Source organism: Vidua chalybeata, chromosome 26 (genome assembly GCF_026979565.1).
Source record: "Vidua chalybeata isolate OUT-0048 chromosome 26, bVidCha1 merged haplotype, whole genome shotgun sequence".
Lineage (NCBI taxonomy): Eukaryota > Metazoa > Chordata > Aves > Passeriformes > Viduidae > Vidua > Vidua chalybeata.
The window spans coordinates 5,357,311-5,376,700 of NC_071555.1; the positions used below are offsets into that span (position 1 = coordinate 5,357,311).

Consider the following 19,390-nt stretch of genomic DNA (forward strand, 5'->3'; position numbering starts at 1 on the left):
CACCTTGAACAAGCCTCCCAGAAATGCCTTTCCAGGGGAGAGGGATGTGCTGGAGCCTCTGAAGGTGTCCCCACACTCCTGTCACCCACAAATGTCACCCTTGCCCAGGGCAGGCAGTGCCATTCCTGCCTGGCATCCCAAACCTTGGGGCTGGGACACCCAAGCCCAGCACTCCCCAAAATGCCAGTCCCAAGGGGCCACCACAAAGCCCGGGGAGAAAAGTGACACATCCTGGACTGAGCAGGCTCTTGTTTGGGGATGGGATGGGATGGATGGGATGGGATGGGATGGGATGGGATGGGATGGGATGGGATGGGATGGGATGGGATGGGATGGGACGGGATGATGGGATGGGATGGTTTTTTCCAAGGAAATCACCCGAGGAAGAGGAAGCTCTTACCTGTTTCTCCCCAGATGGGCAGATACTCATCCTGCTGGATGTCCAGCATGATTTCCAGGCCATTCCCTGTCCCCCCCTTCACCGTGGTGAGGAGAGGCCGCCCCTCCTCTCCTGAGTTAAACATGTAGCATTTCCCATATTTTGTAAACACCTGTGGGGAAAAAAGAGAGGAATTAGGGAATATTTCCCACAGAATCAACCCCCATTCCCAACTGGCAGAGGGATGGGAAACAGCCACAAGCTGCAGCTCAGGGGCAAATATCTACGTAAATATCCACATCAATATTGTCAGAAATAGCCTCATAAATGTCCACAGAAATCCATCCAGGTTTAATTATTTGTTTAATCATTGTGCTTTCCTTTTGGAAAATAAAAGAGGGAAGGGAGGAAGGGAAAGCTGTTTGGAGGGAAAGCTCAAAATCTTCTGGAGTTGTTCCAGTCAGTCCAAGTTCTGACAGACACACAGTGGCCTTAAGCTCCTGCTAAAAATTCACAAAATTCCCTAGTTTTGGGTATGGTCTCAGCCCATTTAGGCCATGGGAATGCTCTCCTGGCATTAAAAATCCAATATCCCCTTAATTCCTCCCTCTGCCACTGCTCGGAAAATAGGAAGGGTTAAAACACTTGGAGAAATGAGGAAAGATTTCCTCCATCATTTTGTTCTTCTTCAGTCTTATCTGGGGAGGATTCCAGATAGAAATTCCTGGCAAAGCCCAGGTAGAACCTCCAGGCACCACCAGCACTGCAAAGCAGGGGGGACATTGGTGCCCAACAGGGGTGGACGTGGGGCTCCAAGAGGGACATGTGGAACACGGGTTTTCCAGTGGGAGAACAGGGGTTTTCCAGTGGGGTGGACACAGGGTTCCAGGTGCAGGACACGTGGGTTTCCAAGGGAGGGAACATGGCTTTTCCAGGGGGAGACATGGCATTTCCGAGGGGAGCAAACACGGATTTCCACGTGGGATGGACACAGGATTCCAGGTGGGATGGACACACTTCCAAGTGGAGTGCACATGGATTTCCAAGAGGGAGGGACATTGGTTTCCAAGTGGGATGGACATGTGAAGAACACAGGTTTTCAAATGGGGTGGACATGTGTTTCCAAGCAGAGTAAACATGAGTTTCCCAGTGGGATAACAGATTTCCCAGTAGGATAAAACACAGATTTCCCAGTGGGATAACACAGATTTCCCAGTGGGATAATGCAGATTTCCCAGTGGGTAACACAGATTTCCCAGTGGGATAAAACACAAATTTCCCAGTGGGGTAACAGATTTCCCAGTAGAATAAAACACAGATTTCCCAGTGCGATAACAGATTTCCCAGTGGGATAATGCAGATTTCCCAGTGGGAACACAACACTCCTGGTGGGCAGCAGAGATTTCACACCTTTGCTGCTGGTGACACTCAGGGCCCGGGCTCAGCTCAGGATCAGCCTTCCCCCTGGAATGGGAAAACTCCCAGAAATCCCAGATTTAACCCCAGCCAATCCCCCCTCTGCCCTGCCCTGACAGCCCGGGAACATCCAGAACTGCTTCCAGGAATAAAGGCCCCAGAAAGCCCAGTCTGGGAACCAGTAACAACCAGTAAACTCCAGCAATGAGCACATGGAGCACGGGAGCCAGAGAGGAGCAGCTCCAGTCCCTCCGGAATCTCTCCCACATTTGCTAAGCTCATTTGACCCCAAGATGAGTCAGAAACCCAAACAGAAGCTGGAGCCAGCAGAGATTTATTCCCTCAAATATTAACATATCCTGACTAATCCAAGTGCCAGGGAAGCAGGTGCGATGGGAGAGAAAGGAAATATTTGAATTCAAATAGGAATTGTTTGTGAGGGGAAAAACAATACATCCTTTAAAAAGAATTTGATATCCAAATAAAAAAAATCCCATTTTAATACTTGCCTGACTGATTAAACAGCTCAGGCTGGAAAGAGAAGCTGAGCCTCTGGAAGCAGCCCCATGGATGGGTTTTCCCAGATAGGCTCTGATAGCAGAAGTCAAAAATTCCTAATGAGGGGGGTTTGAAATCCAGCAAGGAGAAAAAACTGCAGTGGAGAAAATCAGGGAGAAACAAGGCTGGAATAGGAACAACAGCCCAGGGATTGATTTTGGAGCTGCTGTGCTCGGCAGTCTGCAGGCAAATAAATCCAAGCAACTTGATGGTGTAATTTTATATAACTGTAAAAATTCCCTGTAAAAGCTCCTGATAGGATGTGTTTATCCAAGGAAAAGATGGATCCTGACAGGGGTAGCAGGGCTGGAAACAATCCCAGGGAAACAGACCTCATGGGAACTGGGAAAGGACAACCATGGGACCTCTCAGCCACAGGGATTCCTGTCATTCCCAAAGAAGACACAAAATATTATTCCTAATGGAATTTAAAGATATTTCCAAGTTCAAAAATCCATCTGCATTCATTCCAACTCCCAATAAACGGGATTTTGGTGTTCCAGGATCAATGGAGACATGGAATAGTTTGAATTTGGACCTTAAGGATCATCCAGTGCCTGGACAGGGACACCTCCCACCATCCCAGGCTGTTCCAGCCTGGCCTTGGACATTTCCCGGGATCCAGGGGAAGCCACAGCTCCTCTGGGAATTCCATTCCAGCCCCTCCCCAACCTCCAGGGAGGAATTCCTCCAGGATTCCTTCCCAGTATCCCATCTATCCCTGCCCTTTTAGAAGCCATTCCCTGTGTCCTGCCCCTCTCCTGTTCCCTCAGCCCCTCCTGAGGATGTTCCTCCCCCTCTCCCCTTGCTGGGAGCAGTTATCTGGGAAAATACAACATTGTTTTTCCAGAGTCTTCTCTTGTTTTCAGGCTCCCTGACAACAGGAAAGGACTCATTATCAGATCATCAGGATGAACCCTGGAGCTGTTGGGAAGGGTTGGGATTCACTGGAGGCAGCGAACACGAGCAGAGCAGAGCAGAGCAGGATGACTTAAATTCAATTTGTGTGGCTGAGGGGGAAAAACCCGCCTGGCTCTTGGAAATGCTTTATCATCCAATAAAAAGGGCCAGAAACAAAATTCCAGACACGTTCCCTGAGAGTAGTCCATAAAAATTCCAATTTGTTCCCTCTGATGGAGCACAGGGCCTTTGACAGCTCCTTGGAAAATCCCTGCTTGGGCATAAAGGGAAATAATTCTAAATCTGTGGAATGGGATTTGATGGAATCGTTTAGGTTAGGAAAAGCCTTTGAGATGATGGAGTCCAGTCCATGAACTGCCTTGGAGTGACTTCCCGAGCCCCTCCTTAGCCAAGGGAAGCCCACGGAAATGTTTATTTTGGGAAGTTAAAACTCAGACCAGGGGTATGCCAAACAGATTCTAAGACAACACCACCACCAAAAGCGCCAAGAAAGCCCTGGATAAACAAATCCTGCTGCCTGTGAATCCATCAGCCTGGGAGTGGTATTCCAGAGGCCTGCCCGGAGTAATGGAAAACGGGGCATTCCAGCTTCTACCAGGATGAACAGAAAAAAATCCTGCTGAGGAAAAGGAACTCATTGGAAACCTGGGAATGGCTTTTCCAAATACAGACAGAGATGCAGGTGAGGGAATGCTGGTAAGGCAGGAAGGAGGTGCCAGATGGAGGTAAAACCAAGGAAAAAGAAGGAATTGGAACCCTGTGCAGTCATTTCTCCACAATTGTGAGACACAAAGGCTCAGAAAGACATTTCCCAGCAAGCCACATCCAAGGTATTCATGCAGAGTGGGAAAAAAGAAAACAAAGCGATTTTCAAGATGGGTCCAGGAGAAGGGGAACATGGAGCTGAAAAACTGGGATGTGTTTGTGCAAGAATATCCATGAGAGGATGGGGAAAAGATCCTGTTTGGTAGGAGAAAATATTTTATTCCCTGGGTTTTGCCAGAGGGATCCATTCCCAGGGCTCCCAGCTCTCCCACTGCACCGAGGGTGGCACCGAGCCCTGTCCTGATGGCACTTGGATAGAGAGATGGCTCCAGGCCAGGCTCCATCCCAAGCTCCATCCCAAGCTCTATCCTAGTCTCCATCCCAATCTCCATCCCAGGCTCCATCCCAATCTCCATCCCAATCTCCATCCCAGGCTCCATCCCAGGCTCCATCCCAGGCTCCATCTCAGTCTCCATCCCAGGCTCCATCCCAGGCTCCATCCTGGGCTCCATCCCAGGGCATCCCAATGATCCCTTTGTCCTCCCAGGCAGGAGGCAGTGGGACATTCTTTAAAATGGAATGATGGGAAGAAAATCCCAGCAGATGCCCACAGGGGTCTGAGGGATCCCAAGGGAATCTCCATCCAGAGGGGCTGACTCTTGGAAAGAAGGGAACTCCTAGAATGGGCAGAAAGGATTTAATGTCCCTTCCCAACAAAGGGCAGAGGGAAGGAATCCAGTGCCAATCCCAGCAGAGGGGGTGCAAGCCCAGCCTTTAGGGCACCCTCTTCATGCGTTATCCACATCCTAATCCTACAAAAACACTGGGGGAATTCAAAAATCTCAGGGCCATCGATTCCAAAGGGGTCACCCTCACCAACCATAAGGCAAAGCTCTTTCAAAAATGAACAAAATCCAGGAGGGGAAACCCCTGGAGAGGAGGAGTTTTGGCATCTGCTCCCTGTCCAAGGGCAGTCTGTTAAATTCCTGCTTGTTTGTGCTGTCAGGAACACGGCAGAGCCGATGTCAGACATGGAAACGCTCATCCCTCCCTCCCTGCCGGCTCTGATCTCCCCGCGGAGCGAGGGATGGGGAGGGAGCTGCGGGAAGCACAGCCAGGGAACTTGTCAGGGCCGTGTTTACAAGGAGAGGGTTTTCCGAGGCTGAGGTTCCCGCTGGGATTTGTCAGGCAGCGCTGCCAGGGAAGGCAGCCGAGGTTCCCTGCGGCAGGTCCGTGTGTACCAGAGCCTTCCCTGCCAGGCTGCTGCCTCCAGCCCCGACTGATCCCAGTCCCAGGCACGCCCTGAAGGCAGATCAATCCCGTTCCTAGCATTAATGGGAATGTTTTTCCTAAATAAGGAGCCCAAATCCAGTATTTCACAGAATTCACAGAATCACAGAATCACTGGGTTGGAAGAGACCTCCAAGACCATGGAGTCCAGCCCAGCCCCAACACCTCAGCTAAACCCTGGCACCCAGTGCCACATCCAGGCTTTGTTAAACACCTCCAGGGGTGGTGACTCCACCACCTCCCCGGGCAGCCATTCCAGAACTTTTATCACCCTTTCTGTAAAAAACCTTTTCCTAATATCCTACTTAAATTTCCCTTGGTGCAGCTCGAGGCTGTGTCCTCTGGATTTGTCAGTGCTGCCTGCAGAAAGTGACAACCCCCCCTGCCCACAGCCACCTCTCAGGAGCTGTGGAGAGTGCTGAGGTCACCCCTGAGTCTCCTTTTCTCCAGGCTGAGCACCCCCAGCTCCCTCAGCTGTCCCTCACAGGGTTCGTGTTCCCAGCCCCTCTCCAGCCTCGTTGTCTCCTCTGGACGCGCTCGAGTGTCCCAAGGTCCTTCCCAACCTGAGGGGCCAAAGCTGGGCACAGCACTCCAGGTGTGCCCTCACCAGTGCCCAGTACAGGGGGACAATGACCTCCCTGCTCCTGCTGGCCACACCGTTCCTGATCCAGGCCAGGAGCCATTGGCCTTCTTGGCCACCAGGGCACACTGCTGGCTCATGTTCAGCTGGCTGTCGACCAGCGCTCCCACGTCCCTTTCTGCCTGGGCACTGCCCAGCTGGCACTGCCACAGCTGCTCCGAACACACAACATTCCCAACACATCCATCCCTCCCTTCCAACCCAGCTTTTGCCACTGGACATGCCCAGCTCTCTCCAATCTGTGTTTTATGGGATGACATCAAACATTCCCAGTGGCTCACAATTCCCAGCCTTCAAGTCCAGTTAAACACTGGCAGAGGAGCCCTTGGCTCCATGTTCAGTTTCCTAAGGGATATTCCCATTCACTCCTGATTTGTGCCACCAGCCCCTCCCTGGAATGTCCCCCTGGTGCCAGGATTTGTGGGAATGGGGAGGACTCCTCAGAGCTGCCATAAGTCCATAAAAATTGCCCTCCAGCTCCAATTCATCTCCCTTGAGTGGGTGTTTAACAGGAAATACAGCCCCAAAATTCCGGCACTAAATGGATCAACTCTAATGGAGGAAGCTCCAAATATTTGGGAATTATGTTGGTCCACAAGCCAAGGGAAGAAGCGTTGCCCTCTCCTCAATTCCATCAATCCCTGGAATTTATGGGTTGTTGGGAACAACACCTGGGTATTCCTATCTCCCACAGGACCACAAATGAACCCAGGAACCCCAGTTCCCAAGGCCATTTTGGCACAATGTGGAATTCCTGAGGTTGGAAAAGCATTCCAAGGTCACAGAGTCCAACCTGTGACCAGGTGACACCATCAGGGACCACTGAAGAGGACACGTCCTCTGGTTTTCTGGGATTTGGGAAGATTTTGGGGGAAGAGTATGATCTTTTTAACAAGAAGTTTCTCATCTTATAAAAATCCATTAAAATCAATTTAAAATCAATTAAAAGCCATTAAAATAAATTTAAAAATTCATAAAAATCTGTTATAAATCAATTAAAATAAATTTTAAAATCCACAAAACTCCATAAAAATCCAGGCTCCAGCACAAAGCTGAGGTCACCTGGAATGTGCAAAGAGGTGGCTGGCCTGGGACACCTCAGGCTGATGCCCCCACCTGGGGCTGGCTGGGTCACATGAGGCCACAGGCACCTGGAGAAGGCCCTCAGGAGCAGCAGATGGAGCGGGAAGAGGAGTCAGGGAGGGTGAGGGTGGTTCCAGCCCTGCTCCATGCCAGCCCGAGGGCCTTGGGGCTGGTGCCAGGCACAGCTCCTGGGCTGGGATTCATTTGGATCCTAATTACAATCTGTGCTCCCCATCCATCCCCGCTGATTCCCTTAATTAGCTCCTGTCCGTTCCCTCGGCTGAACTCCGTGCCCAGCTCTGGCACTGACAACATTCCACCATTCCAGTGTCCCAAAACCCTTCTGAGTGTCCCAGAGCAACCCCTGGATCCCCTCAGGGACCATCCCCTGCACGGCCACAGAAGCTGAGGAAAAAGGGGGGATAAAACACCTGGAGCTGGAGTGTCCGTGTCAACCCCAAACCCTTCAGCTGTGCAGGGATGTCCTGCACCATGGGAATCCTCCAGGAAATAGGGATTGAGTATCTCCCATGTGTCTTAAACCCATCCAGCAGCATCCCAAATCCAAAGGGACTGGGAAGGGCTCTGGAGCTGGGCTGTCCTGGCCACCCAGGCTCCTCAGGCACAGATTCCAGCCCCTCCACAGCCTCTGGGCACTGGGATCCTGGGGCAGGCTCTTGCAGTTTGCTCCCTGCTATAAAATTTCATGGCTGGAGCTTGGAAGCCGTCCCCTGGAATTCCCAGCCATTCCACAGGTGCAGGAGGAGGAGTCAACCCCATGGGAAGGACAAACAGCTCCAAATATTCCCAGTGGGACAACTGCAGCTGCTCCCTTCCATTGAGGAAAAGCAGCTCCCTCGTCCTCAGACAAGTGAAGCACTAAAAACCCACTGGAAACATGGAAACACCCACCAGAAACAGCCACATCCACTGCAAAGATCCACATCCCCTGAAATTATCCACTGGAATCCCTTCCCCTTCCCTTCCCTTCAGCCAGTAATGCCCAAAGCCAGGGAAGTTTTCCCTGCTCACATCTCTGAGTGCCACAGCTCCTGCCTGCAGGGAAATATTTAGGAATGAGGGCAAGCTCAGCCTGCCCCCAGCCAGCCCAGGGCCAGTCTGGCCACCAGGGTCACTCTGAGTGACCACAGCCACGTGGTCAGTGATGGTTCTGTGCCCTTTCCAAAGGATTTGTTGGAATAACCAGGCCAGAACTCTGGGATCCACCTTCCAGACTCTTCAATTCCCTCTGCAGTCCACTGAAAAAGGTGTTCCCATAGAAAACACATTCCCATCAAAAAAGTGCCCCTCCAGACACTTTAGTGGGAGATGCTCAAGCACAGGGAATCATTTTTGATTTTCCTGTGATGGCTCCAGCACTTGGGAGAGGGAACTTTGGAGAGGCAGCAAAGAACCAGGGAATCACAGAAGGGTTTGGGTCGGAGGTATTGGATTAAGCCCTTTTCTGACCCAGAGATGGGGCAACTGAGAGGTGTTTTAAAAGCTTTTATTCCATTTTCAGTCTCATGTGAAGGGTGAGACAATACAGATGTTATAATTCACTCCATCACAATCAGAAGCCGACCATTCCCTAATTACAACACACTGTAAGTGTTCCTTGGCCTATCAGCTTTTGCCACCCCATGCTGTAAATGCCTTAAAGCCAATCATCTGAAATTACCCCTCGTGGGTCCTACTCCAATGCATCTTTCATAGTTTTATTTCTCCGAAGTATCTAGTGTTATTTGCAAGGCCATCCTTTGAAACTTGTTTCTGGTTCCATTTCTCTCTCAGCAATGTCTGTCCTATTCCATGGCATTTCTGAGCCAGCATTTCTTATCTCAAGGTTTGCACACAGATGCACACTGTGTGAGCCTTCTGCCAGGCTTGGAGAATTCCCTACAAATGCATTTCCCACAGGAGGGACCTTAAAACTCATCCCATTCCACCCCTGCCCTGGGCAGGGTCACCTCCCACCATCCCAGGCTGGGCTTCTGGATGTTCCTAGGGCTGGAATTGTGATCCTTGGATCCTGGGAGGTAGCGTGACACAGGCAGAGTGTGGAATTCTGGAATTCCTTCTCCTCGTTCCCGGCAGGATTCAGCTCCCTCCCGTCTGTGGGAACTCCCACAGCGTGGGAGGTGTGCCCATGGCAGGGATGTCCCTGCTCCTCTCGGCATTCCAGGACTTCCAGGCACTCCCCTGGGAGTGCAGGAGTGCTCACAGCATTCCACGGGGTCAGGTCCCTGCTGGGATCCCAGGGCAGCTCTCCCAGCCCCTGCCCTGTGCCCCACACACCCACAGGGAGCTGCAGAGGGGATAACCCAGCCAGGAGTGGTGGGAATTCTGTGGGAACAGCTCTGGCTGCTGAATTCCCCACCCTGGAGAGCACCAGGACATTCCTGGGATGGCTCAGAGCAGCCCAAGGCTGGAGGGGAAGGACACTGGGGCTGCAGGGTCTGCCTTGGGGTGAGGGATCAGGGCCAGGGAATGGCTCCCAGTGCCAGGGGGCAGGGATGGACAGGATACTGGGAAGGGATTCCTGGCTGGAGGGTGGGGAGCCTGCCAGGGAAGTCGAAAGGGAGATTTTCCCTAACCCTAACCCTAACCCTAACCCTAACCCTAACCCTAACCCTAACCCTAACCCTAACCCTAACCCTGGACCCTATCCAAGCCAAAACCTTCCCAAGAGATCAAAAAAAAAAATGGAATTTCAGGTTGGTTATCCTGACACCCCTGAAAACCAAGGGGAGGAGAGCCCACGTGGAGCTGATCCAAGGGCTGGAGGCCTCTGGAGCCAGGGAATGTTCACCAGGAGAACAGCTGGGCTCTGCCAGAGCTGGGGGTGCTCCCCTGGAGAGGAGAAGCTCCAGGGAGAGCTCAGAGCCCCTTGCAGGGCCCAAAGGGGCTCCAGGAGAGCTGGAGAGGGACTGGGGACAAGGGATGGAGGGACAGGACACAGGGAATGGTTCCCACTGCCAGAGGGCAGGGATGGATGGGAGATTGGGAATTCCTGGCTGGGAGCCTCCAGACTTAGAGATTTAAGGAAAGCTCCTTCCTTTGAAGCCTTTCTGTCCCCAAAGTTTTATTTGAGGTTCTAGTTTAATTTTGGGAGTTCTCAGGGCCAGGCAGAGCCTGTGGTGGTGTCACTGTCACCTCCCTGTCACCGCCCCCTCCCTCTGCTCCTCCTCTCTGTCCCTCTCACATTCCCATCACTCCAGGACATTTCCTAGCCCTGAAGATCCCAGGAGCTCCCTGATCCCGCTCTCCCTGATCCTGCTCATCCCAGGGAAAGCCGATTTGGGTTGAGGACCTGCAGGTTTAAGAAATCTTTTCCTAATCCTCAGGTAAATCCAGAGAATCTGCACCCACAGGATCAAAAAGTTAATTTTTTTATGATCAAGAACCAGCTCTGATCAAGAACCAGCCCTTGCCCCCTGGCCTGGAAGGTCTCTGTGGCTCTTCCTGGGTTTGGTGGCCATAAAAACCAACTCTTTTATCTAAAACATGGACTAGAAGGAAGGCAATTCCCCCCAGAGAAGGTTTCCAGGTGATTTATAAATCTCCCAGAGCGATGGGGGTTAATCAGCCAGAACAATTAATCTCAGTTAATGCTGCCAGGTCCCACAGATGCTGCAAGGACACAAAATCCCCTTCCTCCTGCACCTCGGGATAAGCTGGATTAACCCCAGCTTAAGAGCTGCACTGACTCCAAGTTAAAACTCCCAAATGAACTCCAGGGGTCTGAGGCTCTTCCCTAATTCCAAGGAAAACCTGTGGCTCAGATTCCCACCCTGGAATGCCCCTGGAGCAGCGCTTGGCTTTGAGCAGATTTTGCAAATTTTCTTTTAGAAAACCAAACAATCCCCAGAGAATTCCACAGGGGATGTTCAGCTCTTCCCTGAGGAAGCAGCCGGGATCTGGGGCTCCCTTTGGTGCCCAGGAGGCTCCAAGCCCTGTCCCTGAATCCCTTCCCAGGCTGTGGGAATGAGTCCCTGCTGTGGAACCATGCCCTGCCCAGGAGCTGGGAACAACCCAGGGAATTCCCAACCCCATCCCTGGATCCCTGGGGCATCCATGGCTATTTCCTCTGGAAGGGATTTCTGCAAATCCTGCCCAAGGAATTACCTCAGCAGCAACACTGAGCACAGAAAAACTGCCCAGGTTGTTCTGGCTTCAGAGTCCAGGGAATTCTGGGCAAGGAATTGCCACTTCAGGGAGGCAGGCAAATCCTGCCTGGAGCCAGCAAAGCCCAGCCCAGAGCTCTGTTAAATATCAAACTGCTCCTGGAGCTCAGGACAAAGAACTGAGGCAAGATCTGAAGCAGCTCTCTGCTCCAGGGCCTGCCCCACATCAGCATAAGTCCTGAGTATTGGGAGAAAATCCTTCCCTGAGAGGCTGGGGAGGGGCTGGAATGAGGTGCCCAGAGCAGCTGTGGCTGCCCCCGGATCCCTGGCGGTGCCCAAGGCCAGGCTGGACAGGGCTGGGAGCACCTGGGACAGTGGGAGGTGTCCCTGCCATGGCAGGGGTGGCACTGGGTGGATTTAAGGTCCCTTCCAACCCAAATAATTCCACAGTTCTGATTCCCAAAGGGAATCAGGAGCTGATTTCCTTAAGGCCTTGTGTGAGTAACTCTCAGTTTAAACTCCCAAATTCCCATGCCAAGCTGCTGTCCAAGTGCTGAGCACACAAAGCTCTCACCCTGCTCAGCCAAGGGGTCAATGGATCCTTCTGGTGCTGCTGGGGTCAATGCCTGGGATGAGCAGTTTTCCCTGTTTTCCCCCTGCTTCCATAAAACAATTCCCAAACAGTCCTGATCCGGGGACAGAGTGGCCTCCTCTGTCCCCCTGTCCCCACACACACAGGGGCTTTTCCAGGGATCTCCAGTCCAACCTCTCACATCAGGGACGTTTCGCCGGCCAAATTCCTGGCACTGATTCCAGTACTTCACAGCCAGACCCCAATCCTGTCTTTCCTGCCCGGCAAAAAAATCCCCCTAGTTTTGTTTCTTTTACTTTACCCTTGTGGGCAGCTCCCTCCGGGGTAGTGGCCAAGAGGAGAATTTCAGTCCCTGAAAGGACAGAATCCTGGAATATCCTGAGCTGGGAGGGCCCCCCAGGATCACCCCACTCCCACCCCTGGCCCTGCCCGGACACCCCAACAATCCCACCCTGGGCACCCCTGGCAGCGCTGTCCAAACCCTCCTGGAGCTCCGGCAGCCTCGGGGCTGTGCCCATTCCCTGGGGAGCCTGGGCAGTGCCAGCACCTCTGGGGGGAGAACCTTTCCCTGAGATCCATCCCAACTCCCCTGGAACAGCTGCAGTTCCCTGGCTCCTGTCCTTGTCACAGGGAGCAGAGGTCAGAGCTGGATGCATCTCCCCAGATCTCTCTGAGGAATTGGATCCTGCTGACAAAAAAATCCCTTTCTGTGTCCCAAAGGGACCCAAAGGGAGCTGAGGAGCCCCAGAAGTCCTGTTCACCTCCATCCTCTGCCCCCAGCTCCTCCAGGACCCTGGGGATGTCCCTTTGTCCCCACCAGAGTGGCGAATCCCGGGATCCCCCAGCTCCTTCCCATTCCCACCTGCCAGCAGACAAAACTTCTAATCCCAAATCCCTTCTCAATGGGTGCTAAAAATAGCCCAGCCCTCAGCCCTGGTGTGTGGGATGCTGCTCATTCCCTGCATTCCACCCTGGACTGGAATCCAGGGAGTGACCAGCCCCACTCCCAGGGAAGGTCTGTAGGGAATAAATCCATCCCTGCCCTCCCTGGAGGAAAAGGCTGCATGGGATGAAAGGACTCAGGACTCCTGTGTGCTCCAAAGTCCTGATGCAGGCAGGGAAAGGGAACGGGATCAGGGCTCAGAACAGGGATGGGAAGGGGATCAGGGCACAGAACAGGGATGGGAACAGGATCAGGGCTCAGGACAGGGCTGGATGATGCCAAAGGAACAACAAGGAAAAGCTCCTGCATCCCAAAAGGCAAAACTGAGCTGGGAATGACAGGAAAATTAGAAGTGACAGAGTTCATGACATCCTCTGGGATGGGGGAGTTGAGGACACTGCAGGATGGGCTCAGCACAGGCACTGAACTCCCCCAGGGAACTTCATCCCATTCCAGGATGGACAGCCAGGATTTTCAGGAAAAATCCCACTTTTTCTGCCCATTTTTTTGCAAAAAAAAAGCAAAATGCGCATCCCCCCCTGATCCAGGGGGGTTTTCAGGAGCTGCTTCCTTGTTTTTCCTGCCTGGATGAACTTGGTGCCTCAGCTGGAAAAAACACCAGGAATTTCAAGTGATGGATAAAGTGCATTAACCTTGGAGTGAACCTTCCCTTGCAGGGCTGCCTGGCCACACTCAGCTTGCAATTCTCACAGAACAAGGAGAAAGCTTGGGCTCCAGAGAGCCTTCAGTGGGCTCTGAGGAGCTCCTGTGAACCCCACAGTGCTCCCCAGTCCTGGCAGGAACTAAACCGTTGGGATCACAATAAAGCATGGAGTTGGCTGTGGATGGGGAGAGAATTGGAGGTGAAAACGTAATAATAAAATAAAAACAACAACAACAACAATAATAATAATAATAATAATAATAATAATAATAATAATAATAATAATAATGATGATGATGTTGTCACCAGGTGTGCAAAATTCCCACAAGGAATGAGACTGCTCCAGGGTGTCCCTGGGCTCCTCCTTTATCCAGGTCATTGTGGAGCCATCCCTGTGTCTAATCCCATTTAAAACCATTGGGAAATGCAGTTCCTGAGGCAGGAGCTGGGAATCCCTGAGGGCAGGAGAAGAACATTCCCTGTCAGCATTCCCAGCCTCTCCAAGGAGAAGGGCAGGGAAAGCACTCCTGGATGCTTCACTGGCTTTTCCAGCAGGAACAGCAGCTGGCTGAAAATCCAGGGATACTGTTTAATCATGTTTAATCCAGGCCAGGCACCGCAGAGTTTTCAGAGAGAAGTTTCCATGGGTTTTTCTTTGTGCAGAATCACAGCACAGATGCAGGTAATTCCAGCCAAAGCTGATCCCAGTGGAACCCAGCTCCGAAAGAGTCAATTCCAGGCCCAGGGCTGGATTCTGGGGCATTCCCGGCCAGTCCCAGGGTGTGGCAGCCCAGTCTGTCCCAGCCACCAGGAGGACAAAGGTGGATTAAATGCACAAAGTGCCCTCTCCCTCAGCGCAAAGGGCACAGCCAAAGGGGATTTGGGCTGGAGGGGGGCTCACCCCGGGCTGGAGGAGCCCCAGGCTCAGTCTGGGCAGGGGAATGTTCCCAGAGCCCGAGTCAGGGATCTCCGGGTGATGGAAAAGCACCCGACAGGGGCGGGGGAGGAGGGAGAGGTGATCCTTCTCAGCTTCAGATCTTTCCATGAGGAGGTCAAGAAAAATGGATTTGAGAGGGGAGGGGGGAATCAAAGCTCCACCAAAACGCAGCAGGAGAGGAAGAGCCTCCCCCACCTGGGAGCAGGAGATGCTGGGAATGCCGGGGGGGAGGGAATTTTCCCCTGGGAATTGCTGCTACCCTGGGCAGCTGTAGAGAAAACCATGGGACACATCACCAGAGAGGCTCTGGCTGGAGGAAAGGAGTTTTCCTCCTTATGCCACAAAACCCCTGGATCCTACAGGACAGGGAGATCCCCAAGGTCCTCATTCCAGGGCTGTCCCCAGCACTGAAAATCAGGGATTTTCAATGAGTTTTCCTTTTTTTTCCTCCTCCCCTCGAGGAGAGGCACATGGAGGGACCTTCAGGGTGATCCCTGCTCCCACCACAACATCCCTGATCCCCAGGAGGAAAATCCCAGTGAAGGGAAGCCCCTCTCTGTCCCACCCTGGAGCTGTCTGTTGGATCCTCGGTCCCTGTCTGCTCCTGTGCAATCCCTGGCAGAACCATCCTGCCTGGAAATGCACATCAGGCACGTGAGCAGAGGGGAAAGAGGGGAAAGCACTCCTCACCCTCCCCATTCTGGGCTTCCCCTGCAGAGCCTCATCTCCAGCCCCACAACCAGAGCCACAGCCCGGGGAGCATCCCAGCGATCCCTGATGTGAAATCCAAGGTTCCAAAGAGGATTTTTCTCCAATTCCACACTTTTTTCCCTGATGGTTTGGACAAAATACAAGGAGCTGGCGATCCAAGAAGAAATGAGTGGGTGTTTTTTTTTGGGAAATTCGGTTTGGATTAAAAATTCCTGAGGGTGGGGAGGGGCTGGCACAGCTTTCCCAGAAGAAGCTGGCTGCCCCTTCCCTGGAGGAGTTCAGAGATCCAGGGCACCCCTGCAGGGATTCTCCCACTCCAGCAGGGAGGGAAGATTCACACAATTCCCTCCAGCCGGGACAGAGCCAGGGCAGCCCTGGAGGATCTGACAGGGAGGGAGCAAAGCTCCAATGATCTGCAGGGAAGGCTGAGCCAGGAGCTCCCTCCTGGTGCCCTCTGCAGCCGGCAGGGCTCGGGCAGAGGTGGCACCGGGGCTGGGATGGAGCAGCTGCTCCAGGTGGGAATTGTGTGACTCACAGGAGCCCTGGCTGGGCGATTTGAATGAACTGCAGCGAGCCCTGACAGCACCTGGCAGCAGGAAATGACACTCTGGGCAGCACAGGTGACGCTGGTTTTGAAACATAAACTTTAAGGAATTTAGAGATTTTAAAGGAGCTAAAATTTTAGTTAGAGATAAGCCTTACTAGAGTTAATTAAAATAAATGAGTAGGCCTTGATGAAGTTAAGAGTTAGTAGTTAACTAATAATTGATTGCTTGTCAACACAATGTTTAGTTAGCTGGGTTTATAATGAAGAATATAGAAACTGACCAATAGCTTTTAGGAACATAAGACAATTGTGGGCCTCCTGTGTTCTGAAACCAATTGAAGACAAGGAATGGGAGTTCTACCAAGGCTCATTTGTCATATTTGCATTGAAAAGGTAGAAAGGTCAAAATGAGGAAGACTTCATTTACTTCCTTATTTTGGGACCCCTCCCCATGAAAGGGACCACCGACCCATTTCAAGGAACAAACTACGCATGCTTAACAGCTTTTGAAATGATTAGCATATGAAGCGAGGAATGGGATGTACTAAATGATGAATATGTATTTGTATTTTGGGTATTCAATTCTGGTGTGGATAAAAGGACTCTGTAATCATTGGAAAGGTGCAGTGTGTATTTGGGAGCTATCCCACATGCTGCCCGGTGTCGCAATGAACATACACTTTCTAACTTTAAACTGTTAGAGAGTTTTTGTCTGTCACAGTTGGATATCGGTACTAGATCAATATCCATATTTCTTTAATAAATCACCAGGAGCCCTGGCTGGGCGATTTGAATGAACTGCAGCGAGCCCTGGCAGCAGGAAATGACACTCTGGCACCTGTCCCCCTCCACAGCCTGGAGCTGTGGTTTCCTCTTTGCTCCCTGGAGATGCAGGAGAGCAGCCTGGCACTGCCGGGGATGCAGGGCAGGGAAAGCAGGCAGCCCCCAGCAGCCCCCCAGCCCTGAGGGCTGAGCCAAGCCTGGAGGTGGCACCTGGGGACAAGGGGGTGGCAGTCACGGGCTGGCCTCCATGGTCTCACAGGGCTTTCCCAGCTGGTTCATTCTGAGCTTCTGGGAAGCTTTTGGGAAGGATTTGAGGCAGTGCCTGTCACACTGAGCATCAGTGACTCCCAGGCTGAACTCCCCGGCCCCAACACCTGCCCAGGTGAGCCCTCAGCAAACCCCAACCCTCCCCAGCCACACCCGGGAACCCGCAACAAAGAAATCCCAAAAACCAGACAGGGGGGGCAGCAGAGCTGGGCTGCAGGAGGTCAGGGGGAAATGATGGCCCTGGGAGGTAAGCAGGGTAAAACAGGGACTCACCTATTGTAAATGCAGGTGAACCCAGTGGGAAGAATGCTGATGTCTGACTCCAGTTCAGGAGGCTGAATGATTTCTTTATTATAACTATGCTATAACACATTAATGTACTATTTAAAGGATATACTAGAACTACAAACCTACTTGTTCTAACTACCAAATCTAACTAACTCAGAACTCGTGACCCTCTCTGAGAGTCCAGCCACAGGTGGGTTGGATTGGCCACCAGGCTCAAACAATCCTCACCAGAATCCAACCAAGCAATGACCCCAGGTAACCAATTCTCCAAACACATTCCACATGGGAAAAACAAGGAGAAGAAATAGAAATTGTTGTCTCTTTCTCTCTGTGCACCTCTGAAAACTCCTGAGAGAGAGAAATGTGCGTGCCACACTCACCAGCCTCCAGGGCTTTTTTGGCTTCCCTTTCCCTCTCACCAGGCACTGGGGGAGGGGCATGAATGAAACATGGCCAGGGTCGGGTTTGGTCAGACTGCACCACTGTGGGGTGGGGCAGCTCCTGCAGACCCCACAGCTCAGGATCTCCTGCAACCCCACAGCTTAGGATCTGCAGTCCTACAGCTCAGGTGCTCCTGCAGACCCCACAATTTGGGATCCCTCCTCCAGGCCCCACCCCTCAGGGTCTGGATGGGCTTTAGGGTCCCTTCCACACCTTTTCAGGTTCCCTGAGCCATTCCCATCAGGAAGCATCCCAGCATCCCCCAGCAGCCGACCCAAACTGGGAGCAGTGGAGTTGGGTGGGGCTCAGAACAACCTCCCAGGCCACAGCACCCCGGGATTCTGGGACAGAGCAGGGATTGCAGCAAGGGAATGGGAGAAGGGGATGAAAAAGCAAAAAAGGATCCCAAACTGGGGCAGCTTCCCAGGGATGGCATTTCCTGGGATGTCCCCGGGGGCAAAAGGGGCAGCAGCCCACAAAGGATTCCTGCTGAGGCTTCACTTCCAGAGAAATACTCCCTTACTTGGGGTAGGGATTCACATTCCAGAATAAAAACCCCTCTGGGACTGGAAATGAACCCACCAGGCCTCAGCCCATCCTTGACAAACAGATTTTGGGCTAAAATCCCAAGGTTTCCATCCAGCACGGCCCAGACAGAGAATGCTGCCCCTCATCCACCCCTGCCTGCAGCTCTTTTTAGAAAGGCTTCTGGTGGGGGAACAGTTCAACCACATCCCAAATTTCCCCAGGATTTGGCTGAGCTGGGGGTTCAAACCCTGAGGAATCTGCAGCAGGATTTGTGCTCAGGGTGCTGAGGGAAGTGAAGGACGCTGGACGGGCTCAGCCCGACCCCAGGTATGAGCCAGGGGCAGCGATGTCCCCTCTGTCCCTATCCCCAACACCCAAAGCCCTGGCAGGGCGTCCACATGGGATGGAAGTGTCCCCAGGAATGGGCAGTTTGGGGCCTTCCAGGGCAGGGAACAGAGCTGGGAAGGGGCTGGAGCCCCAGGAGGGGCTGAGGGAGCTGGGAAGGGGCTCAGCCTGGAGAAAAGGAGGCTCAGGGGGGCCCTTCTGGCTCTGCACAACTCCTGACAGGAGGGGACAGCTGGGGGGGTTGGGCTGTGCTCCAGGGACAGGGACAGGAGGAGAGGGAACGGCCTCAGCACACCCTGATATCTGGGAAAATTTCTTCTCTGGAAGAGCTGTCCAAGGGTGGAATCCCCACCCCTGCAGGGATTTCAAATCCACCTGGATGTGGCACCTGGGAACACGGTCGGAGTGGCCTTGGCAGTGCTGGGGGTGGTTAGATTCCACGGGCTCAGAGGGCTTTTCCAACCTGAACAATTCCACGATTCCAGAATATTGTTCCAGTCCTGCCCAGATTCAGACAAGAGAACAAATCCCATGGGAAGGGTGGTGTTCTATGTGTATATGATAATTCATGCAAATAAAATTGTCGTATATTTTATAGTTATGTACTGTTAAGATATACTCTTATAAGAAGTTTTAAAACGCACAAGCCAGTGAAAGGGATTGCAACACATTGTTGAAACCACCTGGACAAGGGAGGGAGAACATTTACAATCAAATGAACGTGGCCAGCCCGGAGATGGGTCGTCCATCAAGGTGACCCGAGGAACTCCAGGACAATGAATACGCGATGAATATCTGAGAACCTGTGGCACTGACCCTTTTTAGTTAGTGGCTTTCGTTGTTATTCTCTAAATCTTTATTTGGACCAATTAATAAATTTTCTTTAATTAATGAATTGGAGCATTCATTTATAAGAGTGGGGAGCCTTGAGCAGCTCCTAGATCTGCTCGAATGCACCCACAGCCAAACCTCGGAGAGACAAATCCCTCCAAGCCTCTTCCCCGTCCAAGTCCTGACCTCCAGCTCAGCTTCAGCCATCCAGCTACAAAAACCAGGGCAGAGGCACAGCTCTGGAACGGCTCCTGGGGAAAACTGCAGGAAAAAGCTCAGGAATCTTCTCTGCCTGATGCCTTCAGAAATAATACCAACAAAAATGCACTGCAAG

General features: G+C 52.3%; 1 protein-coding gene across 1 annotated transcript in view; it reads right to left on the reverse strand.

Moving 5' to 3' along the window:
* LOC128800075 (acid-sensing ion channel 2-like) overlaps window positions 1-19,390 on the reverse strand; it is a 410,654-nt gene that overhangs the window by 42,446 nt on the left and 348,818 nt on the right. Inside the window, 1 exon segment of the mRNA XM_053964969.1 lies at window positions 401-551. Within this exon segment, the coding sequence (XP_053820944.1) occupies window positions 401-551 (151 nt within the window).